Source organism: Scyliorhinus canicula, chromosome 22, assembly GCF_902713615.1.
Source record: "Scyliorhinus canicula chromosome 22, sScyCan1.1, whole genome shotgun sequence".
Taxonomy (NCBI): Eukaryota; Metazoa; Chordata; class Chondrichthyes; order Carcharhiniformes; family Scyliorhinidae; genus Scyliorhinus; species Scyliorhinus canicula.
The window spans coordinates 15,413,540-15,432,966 of record NC_052167.1 but is presented as its reverse complement, the minus strand read 5'-3'; the positions used below and the strand labels follow the sequence as shown (position 1 = coordinate 15,432,966).

The 19,427-nt window shown below is 43.5% G+C and overlaps 1 protein-coding gene and 1 non-coding gene across 2 annotated transcripts in view; one reads left to right on the top strand and one right to left on the bottom strand.

The window, feature by feature from the left end:
- chuk (component of inhibitor of nuclear factor kappa B kinase complex) overlaps positions 1-19,427 on the top strand; it is a 93,692-nt gene that overhangs the window by 49,686 nt on the left and 24,579 nt on the right. Inside the window, exons 10-13 of the mRNA XM_038782730.1 lie at positions 3,557-3,692; positions 6,321-6,512; positions 10,329-10,431; positions 18,200-18,323. Of these exons, the coding sequence (XP_038638658.1) occupies positions 3,557-3,692; positions 6,321-6,512; positions 10,329-10,431; positions 18,200-18,323 (555 nt within the window). The remainder of the gene's footprint in view (positions 1-3,556; positions 3,693-6,320; positions 6,513-10,328; positions 10,432-18,199; positions 18,324-19,427) is intronic.
- Positions 8,793-8,865, bottom strand: trnav-cac. Its single transcript has one exon. It is a non-coding gene; the product is annotated as a tRNA-Val (tRNA).

Below are 19,427 nucleotides of genomic sequence, written 5' to 3'. Positions count from 1 at the left end.
CTCTAAAGAAAACAACCTGAGCCTATCCAGCCTCTCTTCATTGCTCAATTGCTCCATCCCAGGCAACATCCTGGTGAATCTGCTCTGCACCCTCTGGTGTAATCACATCCTTCCTATAGTGAGGTGACCAGAACTGAACACAGCACTCCAGCTGTGACCTAACCAAAGTTTTGTACAGTTCCAACATAACCTTCCTGTTCTTAAAATCTGTGCCACGGCAGATGAAAGCAAGTGTGCCATATACTTTAACTACCGTATAAAATAATAATCTTTATTTGTGTCACAAGTGTCACATTAACATTTCAATGAAGTTACTGTGAAAATCCTCCAGTCTCCACACCTGTTCGGGTACACAGAGAGAATTCAGAATGTCCAATTCATCTAACAAGCACGTCTTTTGGGACTTGTGGGAGGAAACCTGAGTACCCGAAGGAAACCCACGCAGACACGAGGAGAATGTGCAGACTCCGCACAGACAGTGACCCAAACTTGGAAGCGAACCCGGGGCCCTGGCGTTATGAAGCAACAGTGCTAACCACTGTACTCACCGTATTCACCTTTTCTGCTGCTTTCAGGAATCTGTGGACAAGCACGCCAAGATCCTTCTGTTCCTCTGAACTTCATAGTGTCCTGCCATTCATTAGTACTCCCTTGTCCTTTTACTCCTCCTGAAGTGCATCCCCTCTCACTTTTCAATGTTAAGTTTTATCTGCCCATCTGACTCAACCTGTCTAGATTGGAGGGAGAATGGACTTTTATCACTTTATCAAAGGGAAGTTGTGAAGCTCTTGTCAGATTTGAACACCGAGGCCAGAATTTCCATTGCTCGGGCAGACATGTGCCTAACTCGGAAGTGCATGCAATTGCTTGGAGACATTGGGCACGTGTCCCGATGCCGTTGCGCACTCGTGTGATATTTCAATCAGTGAGCGCACAAGGGTCAGAAGTGCACCTGCCGACAGTCAAGCGGGCAATTAAGCCCATTAAAGAGCCAATTGAAAGCTATTTTACCTGGCCGGCCTGCTTTAATGGTTGATGGACAAGCCGATAGGCCAGGCGGCCGTCACATTTTAGCTAAAACTTCGATCTAGGGTGCGATGAAATGTCAACACTGAAGTAAAATCATAAAATGTCTGGGGACTGAGGCTTTCTGAATTCTCTTGTCATATGTTTGAATGTTCTACCCAGACCCAGTTTGCTGTGTTTTTTCATCGGGATTAATTTAGCAGCTCCCTGAGACAACTCAGCAGCAGCTGTCCCCTTGGGGGAAGGGAGCACATTTGAAGTGCCAGCCCACACACTCCTATTTTTGGCACCTGCTCTCTTCCAGCCCCCCCCTCAGCAACACCGAGCGGTTCTCCGCGCGCATAATTGACCAGCAAGTGTGAAATCATGTTCCGGGGCCGATCGCAGCCAGAAACACATTTCACTTTTGCTTCTGGGCCCAACTCAGAGCATGTGCCCAACAGGCAGAAATTTCAAGCCAGATTTCCAGCAAACTATTGACATCTAGTTGTAAAATCAGAGTTGTTACTTACACGCAGCTGAGAATTGTTCATTTATTAATTAATTTTTATCTTTTGTTCAATGTCGCATAACAATGATACACGTAGTGCTATTGTGTGTTGGCAGAGCACTGGTTGGGAACTAAGAGTTCCATGCGTACTTGAACATGAGTCAGAAATGTAGTCTACATTTGATGAGAATTTAATAGGGTGTTTAGACTCGGCAAGTATGAATGTATGCCCATTGAATCGGCTGTTAGAAGATACAGAGGGTAAGGCCCTGGCCATCATTACGATTATTGTTGATGATCACATCAACATTATAGCCTTCACGGCATCATGACTGAGCATTGATTGGCACTTCTCCTTGAATGAAACCTCCCATCTTGGCTATTTATTCCATCACTTGTTCTACTCAAACTGCCGTGGTGGTGGTGTAACCCTTATCTCTAAATCCCACCTTGTTTTGTTTCCTTTCTCTGGTTTCTTCCTCTTTAGCTTCCTGCCTTGTTCCGTCCCATCAGCCTCTCCCTTGAGATGCTCTTCTGTACCGCCTCCCCATGTATCGAGCTAAGTTTCTCACTGAGTGCTCTCCCTCTTTCTTTCTCTCTCTCTGTCATTATAAATTTGCCTACCCATATGTGCAGCACCTCTCGATCATACCAATTGATAAGACCTTGTTTCTCCCATCGTAAATATCACTGATAAAGCAACTTCTGACCACTCCCTTGCACCATTCTCTTCCCTCTCCCAACCCTACTTCTTTCTGTTCCTGCCCTCTGGGGAAAAGAAACTCTTCCAAACTCTTTTCTAGTGACTTAGAACTGCTTCTTCCATAGTCACACCTATCTAACCTTTGGCCCACAAGTTATCTGCTAAATCACAACCTCTATACCACCTTACCCGCATTAAAACTCTCTCTCTCTGACCCTTACCTCTCCCGCTGGTTAACCCACATTTTTGTGAATTCTGTAAAGAGTTGAAGATTTAAACAACTGCTTTCACTTTCCATCATTAGATCTGGCTGGAAGATATCAAGACCTGCTCTTAATTGCTAAAACTGCACACTACTCCAAGATCATCCTTGAATGCAAAGATAACCCCTCGCTTCTTTGCTGCATCACAAAGCCTTTGTAAACCACATGTCCATGCCCCCTGTACCCTCGCCTCCACCGTAAGAGGAGCTCATGAATTTGTTTTGTCGTGAAGATTCCGAACATCCATTCAGCTTCTCCTTGACCTATGGGCTAAACCTCTCCCAATGATGCCTGCTCCTCTAGCCCTGAACCAATTTGCTGCATTTAAGTAATTGTTGGAGTAAATTCGGCAACTCTTTGTTTAGTCTTTAGGCAAGCATATAAATTAACTATTTAAATTTCTAAAAGGGACATTGATTCCCAATACTGCCCACAGAGAGATAATGAGGGGGAATAAGAATTTAAAAAAGAACAAATATGGATTTAATAATAACACTTGTACAGTCAAATTTGAATACATTGCATTTGAGGTTTGGGGAGTGCAAATATACATGTTCTTTTGTTAAAGCAACTGAACTAGGTATCGTCAAAATGAAAAAAAAATAGACCATGACTTTGTGCTTCCTACTCCCAAAATAATGCAGAGATCCACATGCAGGTATGTCTGTCAACAAGTATTGCCGTTTGTTATTTTTATAAATTGCTGAAGGGCTGCAAATTTCCATGGTTATCAACTTAAACCTCTTCAAGAGCCCAGCATTAGATATAAAATGCCAATGAAATGGGTGGGTGACTGATGGCACATGTATAATTATGCTGTTATGTGTAGGATTTTGTGAAGAAGCTTTGCAGCAGACAGCGTCCTGGGACATGACTTTATATTTTATGGTTTGTGTGTGTGGTGTAAAACAAGGCTTTTATACAATCGGATAATTCCACTGAATTACGGTGAATTTCGTAACTTATATTTGAGAAAGCGTGTTAAAAATGTCACTGATCTGTGGTAACTGCATGTTATGCTCAAATGCAGCAAGTTTAATTTTTGTTTTTCAATGTTTTTATTTTCTCCTGTAGCCTGATGGTAAAACCACTGGAGACATGGCTGCAACTGATGCTGAAATGGGACCCAAAATTGCGAGGTGGCAATATAGACCCGAACATAAATCGACCGTCATGCTTTTTGTTTCTGGAACACATTTTAAGTCAGAAGGTTAGGAGTACTGAGGCAGCATAATAAAATCTTGGTTAAGTGTGCGGTGTGCAGTATTGCTTTTAATTTTAATTGAATGGCCTGAAAACCTCCTCTTTGGGTTAGTGAATCTATTTGGTTCCATCCACGTGAGAATCTGGTTCATGAATTCAGGATTAGAATGATAAAGAATGTCAATATACAGACTTGTTTCAGAAGTGTTGGACCTTCATCGTGAATCCAAAGTACCACACTTACATAACTTATACACTTACATTGTGGGGGGCACGGTAGTACAGTGATTAGCACTGTTGCTTCAGGGTGCCAGGTTCGATTCCTGGCTTGGGACATAGAACATAGAACAGTACAGCACAGAACAGGCCCTTCGGCCCTCGATGTTGTGCCGAGCAATGATCACCCTACTCAAACCCACATATCCACCCTATACCCGTAACCCAACAACCCCCCCTTAACCTTACTTTTTAGGACACTACGGGCAATTTAGCATGGCCAATCCACCTAAACCACACATCTTTGGACTGTGGGAGGAAACCGGAGCGCCCGGAGGAAAACCACGCACACACGGGGAGGACGTGCAGACTCCGCACAGACAGTGACCCAGCCGGGAACCGAACCTGGGACCCTGGAGCTGTGAAGCATTTATGCTAACCACCATGCTACCGTGCAGAGTTTGCACATTCTCCCCGTGACTGCGTGGGTTTCCTCCGAGTGCTCCGTTTTCCTCCCACAAATCCTGAAAGATGTGCTTTTTAGTTTAGGCAATAAATTAATTGTGTTCTTTGCAAAAGTCACACGTTCCCTGCTGTCTCAAGAGGTTTCCATAGATTAAATAATACTCCGTTTCCCATATTTGCAGTCAGATAGTGCTGGCACTTTTCTGGAGGCTTTACTACAATCTCAAGCCTCAATGCTTTTGACTCACTTGAGTGTACTTTGAGGGAGCCTGGTCCCAGAGCTTCATCCATACAGGGCCTATCAATTGGCTGAAGCTTTGAGCAGTATAGCTGTCCCTAAACTTCTGCGATCTCATCGCGCTCTCACACTCTCCATGTGCTAAAATTCACTCCAAATTTTATTTTAAAAATGCTTTCTATGCTTTTCTCGACGAATGGTTATACAATTTTTCAAATGTCCTAAGTTCCTGAAAGCATTCTTTGCCTTTGGGTGCCCTCTAGTGGTCAAATGAGTGTGGGAAGAGCTCCAGGATGGAATTTACCACTTTATTGTTCTCTGCAGAGGGTGAAGCCACTAGCTCTAATGCTAATTGCACCTCAAGAAATTTGTTTGCATCTCACAGTTGTTCCAATTCTCTTACTGGGCCAATTAGATTTATTTATAACATTTCCAGGATCGATGCAATTTGTGTTGTGATAGACAAACAATACAATTCTGAGTGAAAGGCAATAAAGATATTGTGGAAAATGTCATTTCACGATTGAGTTTACTCTTATTCCCAAATTTTCATCCCTATTTTGCATGCAATAAAAGTAATTGGAATTGGCCTTTTCCATCATTAAAGAAAGGCAAGGACTGTTTGCTCTTAGCCCTTTAGCCTGCTCTTGAAGGAAGGGGGCTTGACTTAGTTTGGACTCGGCCAGGACTGTTGTGTATCAATATAAATCAACAATTGGGACAGATGCTGCTTGTATCTTGTAGTCAAAATCTTCCCTTGAGTTTCATAGATTTCATAGAATTTACAGTGCAGAAGGAGGACATTTGGCCCATCGAGTCTGCACTGGCTCTTGGAAAGAGCACCCTATCCAAACCCACACCTCCACCCTATCGCCATAACCCAGTAACCCCACCTAACACTCAGGGCAATTTTGGACACTAAGGGCAATTTATCATGGCCAATCCACCTAACCTGCACATCTTTGGAGTGTGGGAGGAAACCGGAGCACCCGAAGGAAGCCCACGCACACACGGGGAGGACGTGCAGACTCCGCACAGACAGTGACCCAAGCCGGGAATCGAACCTGGGACCCTGGAGCTGTGAAGCAATTGTGCTAACCACTATGCTGCCGTGCTGCCCTTCAAAGCCACAATATCTCCCCTGCGCACCTATCATCGATCCAATTATGGGAAGCTCTAAGAAACAGCACAGCCACAATGGGTTGAGTGGTATCTTGCCATTCTGTTCATTTTTATGATTATATGTCCATTTTACTCCACTTTTATTTACATTGTCCAGCTGCTGAGGAGCAGGGACATCTTAGTTGACTCTTGCACCTCGACTTGTGATTTGAATCCTTCCTAAACCACTTTTCTCCTTCAATTAGCTGTAAGAGCCCTCGTGTCTTTCTGATTCCTGTGTAGGCAAATCCAGTCCAATTACACAGAATTAGCCAAATTGACAACCTCATTGCGGGACTATGACATGGCTTTTCGTACTAGCTACTCGTCATGTGGTGGAATAAAAAAAAATGTGTGACCAGTTTGAAAGAAAACAAATGGATGAGCCCCTATTGAAAGAAACAATGAAGGGCTATTAGAATAAATCTAAGGAGTCTGACAGGAAGGTTGAAAAGATGTGCTAAGGAGGGCTAATTATCTTTTGCGGAAAGCATTACTATGTTATATAATTTGCGGCATGTAAAAAAAAAAATGTTAAATCTTATTTTGTTACAGTACGTACACATATTAAATATGACCTCTGCCCGCATCCATTCGTTTCTGATAAAACCTGACGAAAGCCTCCATTCTCTTCAAATGCGTATCGAAACTGAGACAGAAATTGCTGCTGCAAATCAGGAATTGCTTCTAGAAACTGGAATTTCCTTAGATCCTCGTAAACCTGCTAATCAGTGTGTACTGGATGTGGTATGTATTGTCTTTTATTTAGTAAAAAGTAGGATAACTTTTTTTTAATGTTAATGTATGCCCTTTCTGACTCTGGTGGTTGAGTTACTTGTCTGGTCTTGTTATCAAAAAGCATCCAAATTTATGTGTATGAAAGACATCTAAAGGATGTCACTAAGCATGCTGATGTTATCTCTGAGGGTATCCAAACTTGGAAGAATGGTCCATGGGGTGTATCATTTCATTTCCTTTTAGTGTGAGGAGACAAGTGAAACTTCAAAGAGAGTAAACAGCCCAGTCGTCTGGGAACAATTATTAAGGACTATTTATTAAAGTGGATTAAAGACAAATACACACAAACCGTACTCTCTCACAATTACGATGTATGAATTATAAAACACACAGTTTATATAGAATGTACCCTTTGTTACAAAATGTATCTATGATACTTGAACTATGTAAGACTTCCCCTGTTCCCAAGCAACATTTAAATTGAATAACCAGCTATAGTTAACACACTGATGTGTATAATGTAGCACGGTATAGGGGCAGCACGGTAGCACAGTTGCTTCACAGCTCTAGGGTCCAAGGTTTGATTCCCGGCTTGGGTCACTGTCTGTGTGGAGTCTGCGTGTTCTGCCCGTGACTGGGTGGTTTTCCTCCGGGTGCTCCCGTTTCCTCCCATAGTCCAAAGATGTGCAGGTTAGGATTGGCTATGCTAAATCCCATAGTCCAAAAATGTGCAGGATTGGCGATGCTAAATCACCCTTCGTGTCCAAAAACAGATTAGTTTGGGTTTCAGGGATAGGGTGGAGGTGTGGGAATAGGGTGGAGATGTGGGCTTGGGTAGTGTGCTCTTTCCAAGGGCCGGTGCAGATTTGATAGGCCAAATGGCCTCCTTCTCCACTGTCAATTCTATGAATATGCAGAGGCAGTAGTCAAATCTGGAAACCCTCTTTTTCCTGGTCCATCAAAGATTTTTAAAACTGATGTTACGAAGGTTTTCTGCACTGCCTTGGCTCTAAGACTTCGAAGCTTGTTTGCTGTGAATGTGGCCTTCAGGCTCAGGGGCTGAAAACTGGCCTGTCCGCTTGAGTCTGCTAGATGTTAACTGCCTCCCTTCGCTTCTATGAATATACATTAATGTATGTATATCTCCGGGGCCTTTCCAATTGTCTATAATCTGCCGTTCTAAACTCGTTACTGTGAGAGACGCATACCAAGTAGGGTGCTCTTTCCAAGAGCTGGTGCAGTTGGCTCCTTCTGCACTGGAAATTCTATGATTCTAATTGAGGCCTTTTGAATACTGTTTACTGCTGCCTCCAGGCGGATTCATGACGAGGATCAGGAGAACATCATGTGAAAACCCTAAACCATGCAGTTAAATCACTTGGTTGCATGGTGTACCGAAAACAACCTTTCTCTAAATGTTGGAAAGACCAAGGAACTGATCATCGACTTCAGGACGCGCAGCACGACAACCCCCCCATCTGCATCAATGGCTCCGAAATGGAGATGGTTGATAGCTTTATGTTCCTGGGCGGTCACCATCACCAGCAGTCTGTCCTGGTACATTCACGTTGATGCAACAGTCAAGAAAGCCCAACAACATCTCTACTTCCTACGGAAGCTAAAGAAATTTGTCATGTCTGCATCGACTCTCTCAAACTTCTACAGATGTGCGATAGAGAGCATCCTATTCGGCTGCATCACAGCTTGGTATGGCAACTGCTCGGTGCAAGATCCCAAGAAACTGCAGTGTGGTGAACTCAGCCCCGTGCATCGCACAAGCTTGCCACCCCCACATTGATTCTGTCTACACCTTTTGCTGCCTCAGGAAGGCAGACAGCATTATCAGAGACCCCTCCCACCCAGACATTGCCTTCTTCCAGACCCTTCCATCAGGCAGAAGGTACAGAAGTCTGAAGATCCGCACATCCAGTCATAGGAACAGCTTCTTCCCCAAAGCTACAAGACTCCTCAACAACTCCCCCTCGGACTGATCTGTTCCCTGTAAGAACACTATTCACGATGCCCTATGAACATAAGAACTAGGAGCAGGAGTAGGCCACCTGGCCCCTTGAGCCTGCTCCGCCATTCAATGAGATCATGGCTGATCTTTTGTTGACTCAGCTCCACTTTCCGGCCCGAACAGCATAACCCTTAATCCCTTTATTCTTCAAATTTTAGTGGTTCGTGTGGACGTATTCTCATATTTCTCTAACATCAGAGATTCCGGCAATATTCAGGAACAGACGTATTTTGTGCAAACTTTCCTCACACGATTTGCTAAATGTTTGATGTTTCTGCCCGGTTTCGAACCATGGACCTTTCGCGTGTGAGGCGAATGTGATAACCACTACACTACAGAAACCACTGCTCTTGCTCATGTATTTGCTTTGTTTGGCCCCTTCTTCCGCATTGTAACCAATCACTGTTTGTCGATGTACCATTTGTCAATGTTCTCTGTTGATTATTCTCTATGTATACTATGTACGCACTGTGTATGTTCCCTCGGCCGCAGAAAAATACCTTTCACTGTACTTCGGCACATGATAATAAATCAAATCAATCAGTCAATCAATCTTCGGGCTGAATTTTCCAAAAAATGGGAAAGTATCAGGGTCTGACTGAAAATCAACGTGTTTCTCTGCAGAAGCACAGTCAGGTTTTCAGACCAGAATTTCTGGCACATAGTGCACAGAAAATCTGGGGACGTAGTTTGTGTCGTCATTCTGGCTGGAAATCCGGGGGGAGGGGGTTTGTGTCGGTCGTCATTCTGGCTGGAAGGAGCCTGATGGAGTCGGCCTTAGATCAGGCACTATCTTTAAAAGGGGACCCATTCTGTATTGAAAATACGTTTCCCTCAAACCCCCATGAACATGGAGGATGACCGCCAACCATGAAAGTAACGGGGTGCACTATCCCCCCATCCACACTGCCATTGGGGCTCATCCCTCCCATCACCACAGATAAGGGAACCCCCCACCCCCCGCACAATGGAGGAGGGTTAACCCCACTGCCAGAACCCATGGGGGAGTGCCCACTTCAGTGCCCTTGACACTGCCAGGGTGATGGGAATGGCCCTGAACCCCCATGCCCCTAGCATGGTCACCATGGCTGGTTTCCCTTTTCAAAACCAATAGTGATTCGCGCAGGCGTGACATCATGCTACCGGGCGGGGGGAGCCATCGTGGGCGGACGCTACAGCGTAAAGCCGTTTAAGTATATTTAAATTGATTAAAATTCATGGCATTCGGGCTCACGCCCAGAGGGGACGGGGAAGATCTCAAATACTGTAACAGTCCACTCGCGAGATTTAGCAGCCACAACGGGATTTGCGCTCGCAGCAAAGGGGCCCTCTAAATTCCATCCTTCGTTTTTCTACATTAGCTTTTACAAGCCAAAAGGAACCACTGAAAATAAGGTTAAATGTGCTGCCCCTATTTTAAGTGAGCACTTCAGCATAGAAAGAAGTGCTTTTCAGAGTGCTTTATGATCATTGTAACTTACTATTGATGTTAGTTTAGAAGTGCACGTTATTCAACATTTGTTGGAATTACTAGCAGTATGATAAATAGCCTGATAGTAATTGAAATTATTCTGTGCAATAATAAAGCTTAATATATTCATATTGAATTGTCATGTGTGATGACCCCTATTTAATCGAATGGGGTCAATATCTCTTGTAAGATAATGGACATCTTAAATAAGCCTTAACAGTGCCAATGTAACATATTGCAATAAGTCTTCCATTTCTAATGACTTCTTTGAGCTTCTTATAAATTTGTACAATAAAAAATTTGTGTTTTGAAATATCGTTTTCTCTTTTTGTAGAGAGGCTGGGATAGCTACATGGTGTATCTATTTGATAAAAGTAGCACTATCTATGAAGGACCCTTTGTTGCCAGAAAATTACCAGAACATGTGAATTACGTTGGTAAGAATGCAATTGCACAGGAAATTTGAATCGAATAATTTGAGCAAGATTAAAAATGTTTTCAGACCCGATCATCGAATGAAAATAGAATCTATTTTGTAACCCACTTATGTTTGAGCATGATGGACCATTGCATCAGTGCGTCTGATAAGTGGTTATGTTCCAAATTTTCTGATCTTCCTTATATAATTGTTACATGTTTCAGAAATCGTTCTGATAAAGTGTTTCTTCCAATTTGATTTGCTCTCGAGCTGTGGTAACATTGAGAATACCTTTCTCTCTCCATTCATGTTCACCATTAAGATTTACATTTATTTATCCAACTATTATACCAAGTACTGCTATATTCAAGGAAGGATGACTACCTTTTCCAAAAGATTAAAAATTGAACTAATTTATATGTTGAAGAAAATCAAGGCAGCACAATGTTTGGTTATGAAACATGATAACTGAGGTGGTGTTAGCTGGAATAGTGAGAAATTCAAAAACAAAACTGGACTCATTATTAAAACTGTCAGTTTATCTGGAAATCTGAACTTATTTGACGCTGCGGAGGGTGTCTCGGGTTTCAATGAAGAAGGGGCAGTTTGAAATGTATTATCCATTTAAATACCAGGGATATGGCTGTAACCCTAACATACAGCAAGTTCAAAGTATTGAGAATGTTTTTCAATTATGTTTTATTCCAAACATTATTAAATTCTTACATACAAAAGCTTAACCAGATCCTACAGTTTGTCATTTTTATTTTAACAAAGTAACAGCAATGACCCTAAATCCCCCCTCTCTTTCCCCCCCCCCCCTCAGCCCCACTGCCCTCCCTCCCTATCCCCTCCCCACCTAACCCTCCCGCCCCATCCCCCTAACGGCTGGCCACATACAGGTCCTCAAAGGAAGTGATGAAAGGCATCCACCTGGAATAGAAACTTTCTTCCGACCCTCTCAGGGTATTTTTAATCTTTTCCAATCGCAGAAATTCCAAAGTATTGTGAAATTGTGACTTGATTTTTGAGTAGGAGCACCGCAGAAACTTGGATCGAGCTTTGAAAGGTTTTTCAGCAGCATGGCGTATCTGGGCCACAGAATCACTGCACAAGGCTTATGTCCTGTGGAAGGGAAAGTTTGAGCGATTAAGCTCTGGAGCCCAGCAATGTGGCCAAGCTCAGGTCATTTTTATATTTGATAAACGATTATGGGAAGTTTTTGCTAAACCTAACCACAACGTTGGCTGTGTTTCTGCACAAGGAAACCAAATGGATATGGGAGTCTGCACAGAAGATGTGAAAGCGCTGCTGCAATCGAAAAATCTTCTAATCCATTTTGATCCAGACAGGGAACGTATTCTGTCGCAAATTGCTTCACCCTACGGTGTTTGGGCGGTGCTCTCTGATGTAATAGAGGATGGATTCCGAACGCCGACAAAGGCTGAAAAGGGTATTTGCTGTTGGGCAAAGAAGGGTTAGCTATCATTTTGCGGTAAAACAATCCCATCAGTACCTCTATGATCGTTAGTTCACCATATGTACCAACCATAAGCCATTGATGAGCTTTTCCAGTGAATGAAAATGTCTTCAGCACTGGCCACTTCCATTGTCAGCATATTAGTACATCATCGTGTACAGGGGAGGAAAAGACAATGCTAACATGGACAAGTTAAGACATCTCCCTTCACTGAATTTGCTTACCCAGGTATTGTGACTTCCCGAGACGATGTTCTCACTAGAGAGACTTGCCCAATCTCCATCAAAAGCTAAGCAAAGTAAGCAGTGGAAGGATAGAGATCGTGTTCTGTCACAAGTTAAAAGATTTTTGATGCAGGGATGACCATCTATCATACAAGATGGTAGGTTGAAGCCTTATGTGAGTTGCAAAGATGAGTAAAGTGTGCAGGTTGGTTGCATATTGTGGGTGGTTGAGAATACTTGTTCCACCCCCTGGCCATTGGCAAGTAATGGATGAAATTCATGAGGCTAACCCAGATGCCTCTGAGTCTCACCAGGTTGTATGTTTGGTGGCCTAATATGTACCAGGATTTGGAGAACGTGAAATCCTGTTCTGCATGTCAACCTAACCAACCGATGGCGCCACTAGAACCATTAAATCCTTGGCCATAGCCTGATCATCCTTGGTCGAGACTTCATATGGATTTTGCAGGTCCTTTCCTCGGTCACGTGTTTTCAGTCATCGTGGATGTTCTAAGTGGTCACGGGCAACATTGCAGCTCCCAGTACCAAGAGAAGCTACGCTAAGTCTTTGCAACCCCTAGGTTACCAGATTCTGGTAATGGTACAGCATTTATGAGTGAGTTGTTCCAAGAGTTTATGCAAAAGAATGGAAGACTCCAAGTGCCTTTTTATTCAGCTTGGCAGAGCGAACTGTTCAGACAATGAAGGAAGGATTGAAGAAGATGGCAGGGGAAGAGACCAAGCTCTTGAGATTCTTATTTCAATATCGTATCACACCACAAACAGCTAAATGACTCTCACCAGCTGGATTATTGATGGGTAGAAGACTGAAATCTCACCTGGATCTGCTGCATTCAGATGTCAAACCAAAAGTGAGAAGGAGACAAGAAAAGCAGGAGAGCCATGATTATCATGCTAAGGAGAGATGTTTTAACCCAAATGATTGTGTTCACATTAGGAAATTTGGCAGTAAATTTGCATTGGCTACCTAGAGGTATTCTTAACCGAAGAGGTCCAGTATCTTTGGTAGTAAAATTGAACAATGGAAGAATTGTCTGCAGGCACCAAGATCATTTTTTTCTACCGCATGACCCAAGAGACAGCAAAAGTTCCAGATAACACAATAGAAGGAAATGTGGCTATGGAAGTTCAACAAGAAGTGATTCCTGTTGTTCCAGGACTTCCAGTGGACCGTACCTCAGGAGAGGGACACTTGTGCACAGATATCCAACTTACTCCCGTGCCCACATGTTCAGTTGAACTAAGTCAATATCATCAGAATTACCAGTGGTACTGTGAAGATCACAGTGTTGTCGCAAAGCTCCTGAAAGACTGATGTATAATTAAGGCATTAATTTCATTATAATAAAGGGGATTAAAATTTAAGTGAGGGGGAATGAGGTGTTATAGAGTGTCATTATTATGCATCTTCTTATTTAAATCTATAGCTGATATCATCAGTAAGTGCTGTGACATCATCTGTTGTTATCTGTGTATATCGTGCCGTTCGTTCTAATTCTATTCAGTTACTGTTATTTAGACTTTTAACTAGCTGCAACCTATGTTTGAGTCCATACTGTATTTTAAGCATCAACATTTTTATATATTGTATCAGATTAGCTTTATCAACTTTATTAACAACATTTTTCAATCTGACTTGGTGTAAGAAGCTACACTACCAATGTGACAATTTAGGTTGGAAATATTATTAAATGAGCAATCGGACCTGGAAGCTTTGATGAGGGAGAAGGAATTGTCTCCAGTAAGCCAGGCATTTGTCAACGCCACAAAGTTAGTTTCACTTTCATGAAGTTATATATGCCAAGTCTTATTAGTGAAGGAGCAAACATTCTGGAGGGCAGTATGAACCAGAGCAATGGTTAATAATTTATAATGGAAGGGTCAGACATGCAAGACAGAAAAGGAATAGATTTGAGAGTGACTTGAGCTTCAGTTACACAGCAGGTGAAAAAGATAGGCTGTGACAGTGTGTGGAATGAAGATGTGAAAGGACATGGCTGGAAGTGATGGAAGAGGCGTGCAGTAATTGGAAAGGAAAAGTGGAAGTTTGAGCTGAGCAGCAGGTATACGGATGCAGGTGAAAAAGACAGGCTGTGATAGTGTGTGGAATGAACATGTGAAAGGATATGGCTGGAAGTGATGGAATAGGCGTGCAGTAATTGGAAAGGAAAAGTGGAAGTTTGGGCTTGGCAGCAGGTATACGGATGCAAACAGACACTGAGGAAGGCTTACGTTGCATGGACCAGTGGCAGAGAGCGTGGCATGGCAAGGGAGATTAGTAGGATAGAGGCTGACACAAGAAGGGTAACAAAAGACTTTCTTGAGGGGAAAGCCTCTGGACAGGAAGCAGAGAAAAGAAATGAACCACATCTGACTGAACAGAGCTTTATGATTTAATTACTAGTGAGCAGACCTGAGGGCAGTTTCAAAATCAGTAGCTCTTTAAATATATCCCTTTTGACGAAGTCTCATGTGGAACACTTCTAATTAAACAAAAAGCATAAAGAAGCCAGAACAAAACAGGAGGCTAGATAATAAGTTGGTTTCAAACAAGAGGAAGCAATGCAATTTCGGACATTAAAAAGGCTGAGAGATGACTATCCATTTCAAGCCCATCCGTCCTGATGCAACACAGCTACATGCAACCCCCCCCCCCCCCCCCCCCAAAAAAAGGCAACAAGTCTCTTAGAACTCCGTTGAATTCTACAGGTGCTTGTTCTTGAGCCTCTGTTGCACGTAATCTACATTAATAACCTGGCTATCAAAAATAAATACATAATCAGATATACTGATGTGATTGAAATAGAGAAAGCACTGGGACAATGGCAATTTGACTTTATGTAGCATTTTTAACATCGTAACATGTTCCAAAGCTCTTCACAGCAGCAAGAGCAAATTGATACGGAGCTGGTAAAGGAAATATTTCTGCAGGTGACCAAAGGCTTGATCAAAGAGTGAAAGGAACAAATGGAGGCAGTGGAGCTGAGGGGGAGAATTCCAGAGCTTCCAGGCTATGCAGCGGAAAGAAGTGGAATGATTAAAAGCAGGGATGTACAAGTGATCAGAGTTGGACGATCTTGGAGAGCTAAGCTGCATAGCTACCACCCAAACATTAATGTACAGCGATCACGGAGTCACAGAACATCCTGTGGAGCTCTCTCTTTATCAAGGTGGATTTCAACTCCTCTGTTCTGAGGAAATAGCTTTTAGTTGCCTTCTTACCCGCTCCAACTCGGACAGCCCCATTGACTGCTCGTCACCCATGTGCTCAATCTCTTCTCCTGAGACTGCGTCCCACTGGATTCACCAGGTTGCACCTCAGCAGACAATGACCGACATGATCCCAGCTCTGTCGCTGCTCTGAGCAGGACACCACAGCTTTTGGGCCTCCCTGAGCCCCCAACTTCCAGCTGCGCCAACTATCGATGGCTCCTGGGACCTCTGATCCCCAGCAGCATGGGACTAATATCAACACTTCAGCTGCATGGAGCTGACCTTCCTCTTTGTCTGTTTACCCACGGGTTTCTCTGAGCCTCAGCTGTCTGCAGCTTAGTGACCTTCTGCCACCTCTCCAGCTCCCGACGGGCTTCTCTGAGCCCAGCTGCTTATGGAGCTCATGATAACACTTCATCTCCCACCCTTTCAGGTCCCAACTAAAAACATTTGATGTGGGCTTCATTTTCATGCGGCACCCTGGTTCCATGATCATTGTTTCGTACCAGACCACCTCTTAGCATACTGCCCAACCCCTGCTGCTATTAAAAAAAACGGTGGGAAACAAATGTACTAAAACTGAAGTTAAATTGTTGCAGAGAGGAAGCTTTAGAAAGGCTTGACTGTGAACTCATGACATTAGAATCATAAAATAGTTAATGCACAGAAGGAGGCCATGTTTGCACTGGCTTTCTATAACAGCAACTCGGCTCATGCTGCCTTTTCCCTGGAGCATTGCAATTTTTTCCATTCAAAAAATTATCCGATTCTTATTTGAAAACCATGATTGAATCTGCCATCTAATCCGGTTCTAGCGACTAATCAGCTTTAAGCACAGCCAGCATTTCTGATACCTCCTCCTTATCAATTTTTAGCCCATTCAGTATTGGAACTACCTCCTCTTTCACTATGACTTTGGCAGCATTTTCTTCCTGGGTGACGAAAGATGCAAAGTACTCAATATATTAGACATGCCTTCTATATCCATACCTCAATCACAGCTTTAGTCCCTAATTGACCTAATCTTCATATGTCTGTAGATGACATTTGAATTCCCTTTTATGTGAGCAAAACAGTCACAAACACCCCCCGCCTTTTCTCAAACTCCTCTGCGGAGCACCTTAACTCACACTTTATCTTCTTCAACCGCAGGAAGTCGTACAGGTCACCAAACCAATCCGCTACCCCCGGTGGCAATGCCGACCGCCCTCTAGTAGAATTTGTCGCTGTGCAATCAGAGAGGCAAAGGCCACAACATCGGCCTTCCCCCTCTCCATGAGCTCTGGCTTCTCTAGAACCCCAAATATCGGCACCAAAGGGTCCAGGTCCCTCCCCTCCCTCCTCCACTATCCTGGCTAAGACCGCGAACACTGCCGCCCAGAATCTTCCCAATTTTGTGCAACCCCAAAACACGTACGCATGATTCGCTGACCCCCCCCCCCCCCCCCCCCCCCCCCCCGCCCACACCTCTTACACTCATCTACCCCCTGAAAGAACCCACTCATTCTCGCCCGAGTCATATGCACCCTGTGCACCACCTTAAACTGTAAAAGGCTCATCCTAGCACAGGCAGAGGTCCCGTTTACCGTATGGAGTGCCTCACTCCATACTCCCCAATTGATCACCCCTCCCAACTCCCCTTCCCATTTCTCCCTGATCTTCACCACCCGCTTGCCTCCATGCTCCCCTAGCCACTTGTATATATTCCCAATTCTTCCCTCCCCTTCCACATCCGGAAGCAGCAGGTGCTCCAGCATCGTATATCCCAGCAACCTAGGGAACCCCCTCCAGACCTTTCGCACTAAGTCATAACCTGCAGATACCTAAACTCATTCCTATTTGGCAGGTCTGCCCTCTCCCTTAGCTCCTTCAGACTGGCGAACCCTTCGTCCAAGTACAGGTCCCTCACCTTGGCCAGCCCCACTTCCCTCCACCTCCTGTATACACTATCCATCCACCCCCAGCTCAAACCCTAGATTCTCGCACAGCTGTTTTGACACCGACATCCCTTCCACCCTAAAATGCCTCCTCAACTAATTCCATATCTTCACCGTGGACTGCACCACCGGGCTCCTGAAATACCTACTTGGAGCCATTGGCAACGCTGCCCGTCACCTGCCTAGTTTTACTTGATCAACCTGACATCAAACATACTCACCATTTTTTCTGCTGCATCATACACTCCATCCCTTTTATTATTCGGCGGGCTCTCCCCCCCCCCACCCCCAAAAACCAATCCCAGAAACCGATATATGAATGGATTAAGTGTGAAGAGGTGCAACCCGTGTCAGCAATGAGGAAAGAGGAGACAAGCTTTAGCTGCAGCAACTAGAAAGAGGTTGATTACGGGAAGGGTCCTCATTGAGGTCAGCAGAATATGAAATGATGCGGATAAAGACATTGCAGAATTGTAATTCACGAAGTGGAGGAAGTTTGGACCAGTGAACATCATTTACTTCTCATCAATTTAAATTTTGAAACAATTATTTGGATGAATATCTTTGTTCCAAGAGCATTAAATGTTTCGAATGATTTGCCAGACAGGCAAAAAAAACATCGAATTTTCATAGTATGGTTAGATGATATCAAGAGTTGTGCTAGTGATGAGTTTTTGTGGGCCAACGATCTTTTACGCTGAGCATTTATAAGTTCTCGAAACATAAGATGATTTGACAAGACACCAAAATGGATTGTACTATTAACATGAGCATTAATCTCCCTGAATGGAAGAGTAAAGATGTTTTGAACTGCTATATTTTAATCCTTTATGTCTTTTTTAAGTATGAAAATTAAAATTCCAAAACATAAAATTTTGACTACAATTAACATTCATTACGATATTGTTACAGTGCGGGATGCTAAGATAATGTTGCCAAATGTACAACTGAGGAAGGTATGGGGTGAAGCTGTGAATTATGTCTGTGGATTGAAGGAGGACTACAGCAGACTTTTCCAGGGACAAAGAGCTGCAATGTAAGTCGATATTGGAGAGGAGACTAAAGATAATACACCATAAATCAGCTTATTCAGGACAGAAGACTTATGCAATTTTATGCTCATAATTTGCTCACTTAGAACCATTAGCAACTCTGTTTATCATTTTTGCACTGTTCAGTCATTTTCTCTTTATATATAGAATTTTCCCAATCTTTAAAACCTTTTAAAAATGAGCGTGACTATGCTCAGGTTCCATTAATTAAATTAATACTGTTTAAATTAGAGATTTCTATACAGGCAGCTCGCTGGCCGTCTGTTGGTCAAGCTGCAACAGGCCTTGAGAAGGCGGAGGCCCAGGGGTGCAGGAGATGTGCCCTACTCAAGGTCGAGCTCAAAAACCTAGGCTAATGTCTTCATTTTATTTTAGAAACAAAACTATTTTTTTTATCCAATTGAGCTAAAATTCCTTCCACTTTTCCCACAATTTTTCATCTTTGCCCACTATTACTGTTTCATGTGCAGTCAGAGGACTTTGCTAATGTAGCACCTTTCACGGTGCTGTTCAGAACTTGACCAGTGAGAGCATTTATATAGCATCTGTTATGGCCTCAGGACCATTCAAAGCACCTTGCAGTCAATGAGGTATTTCTGAAGTGCTGTCACTCATAACGCAAGATAATGTGAAGCTTACATTTGGATTTGCAGTTCCAGTGTTTGGGTCATCTTAATTCCCTTTCTGTATTTTTAATTTGGATTATAAAGTTCTGCTGTTCTATCCCCAGACACCTGCAGTGGGACCAACTTTGTAGGTGTGGGACATTTCTTTTCAATTCATTGTTTCATGGTGTGCGGGCGTCATTGACTAGGCCAGGATTTATCACCTATCCCTAATTGACCTTGAGAAGGTGGTGGTGAGCTGCCTTTTTGAACCACTGCAGACCATGTCGTGTCGGCATACCAACAGTGCTATGAGGAAGGGAATTCAGACTTTTGACCAAAGACGTTGAAGGAATGGCGATATCATTCCAAGTCAGAAGGGTGTGGAACTTGCAGGTGCTGGTGTTCCCATGTATGTGGTGGTGTTCCCATGTGTCTGCTCCCCTCTTTTGAGGTGGTAGCGGTCACAGGTTTGGAAGGTGC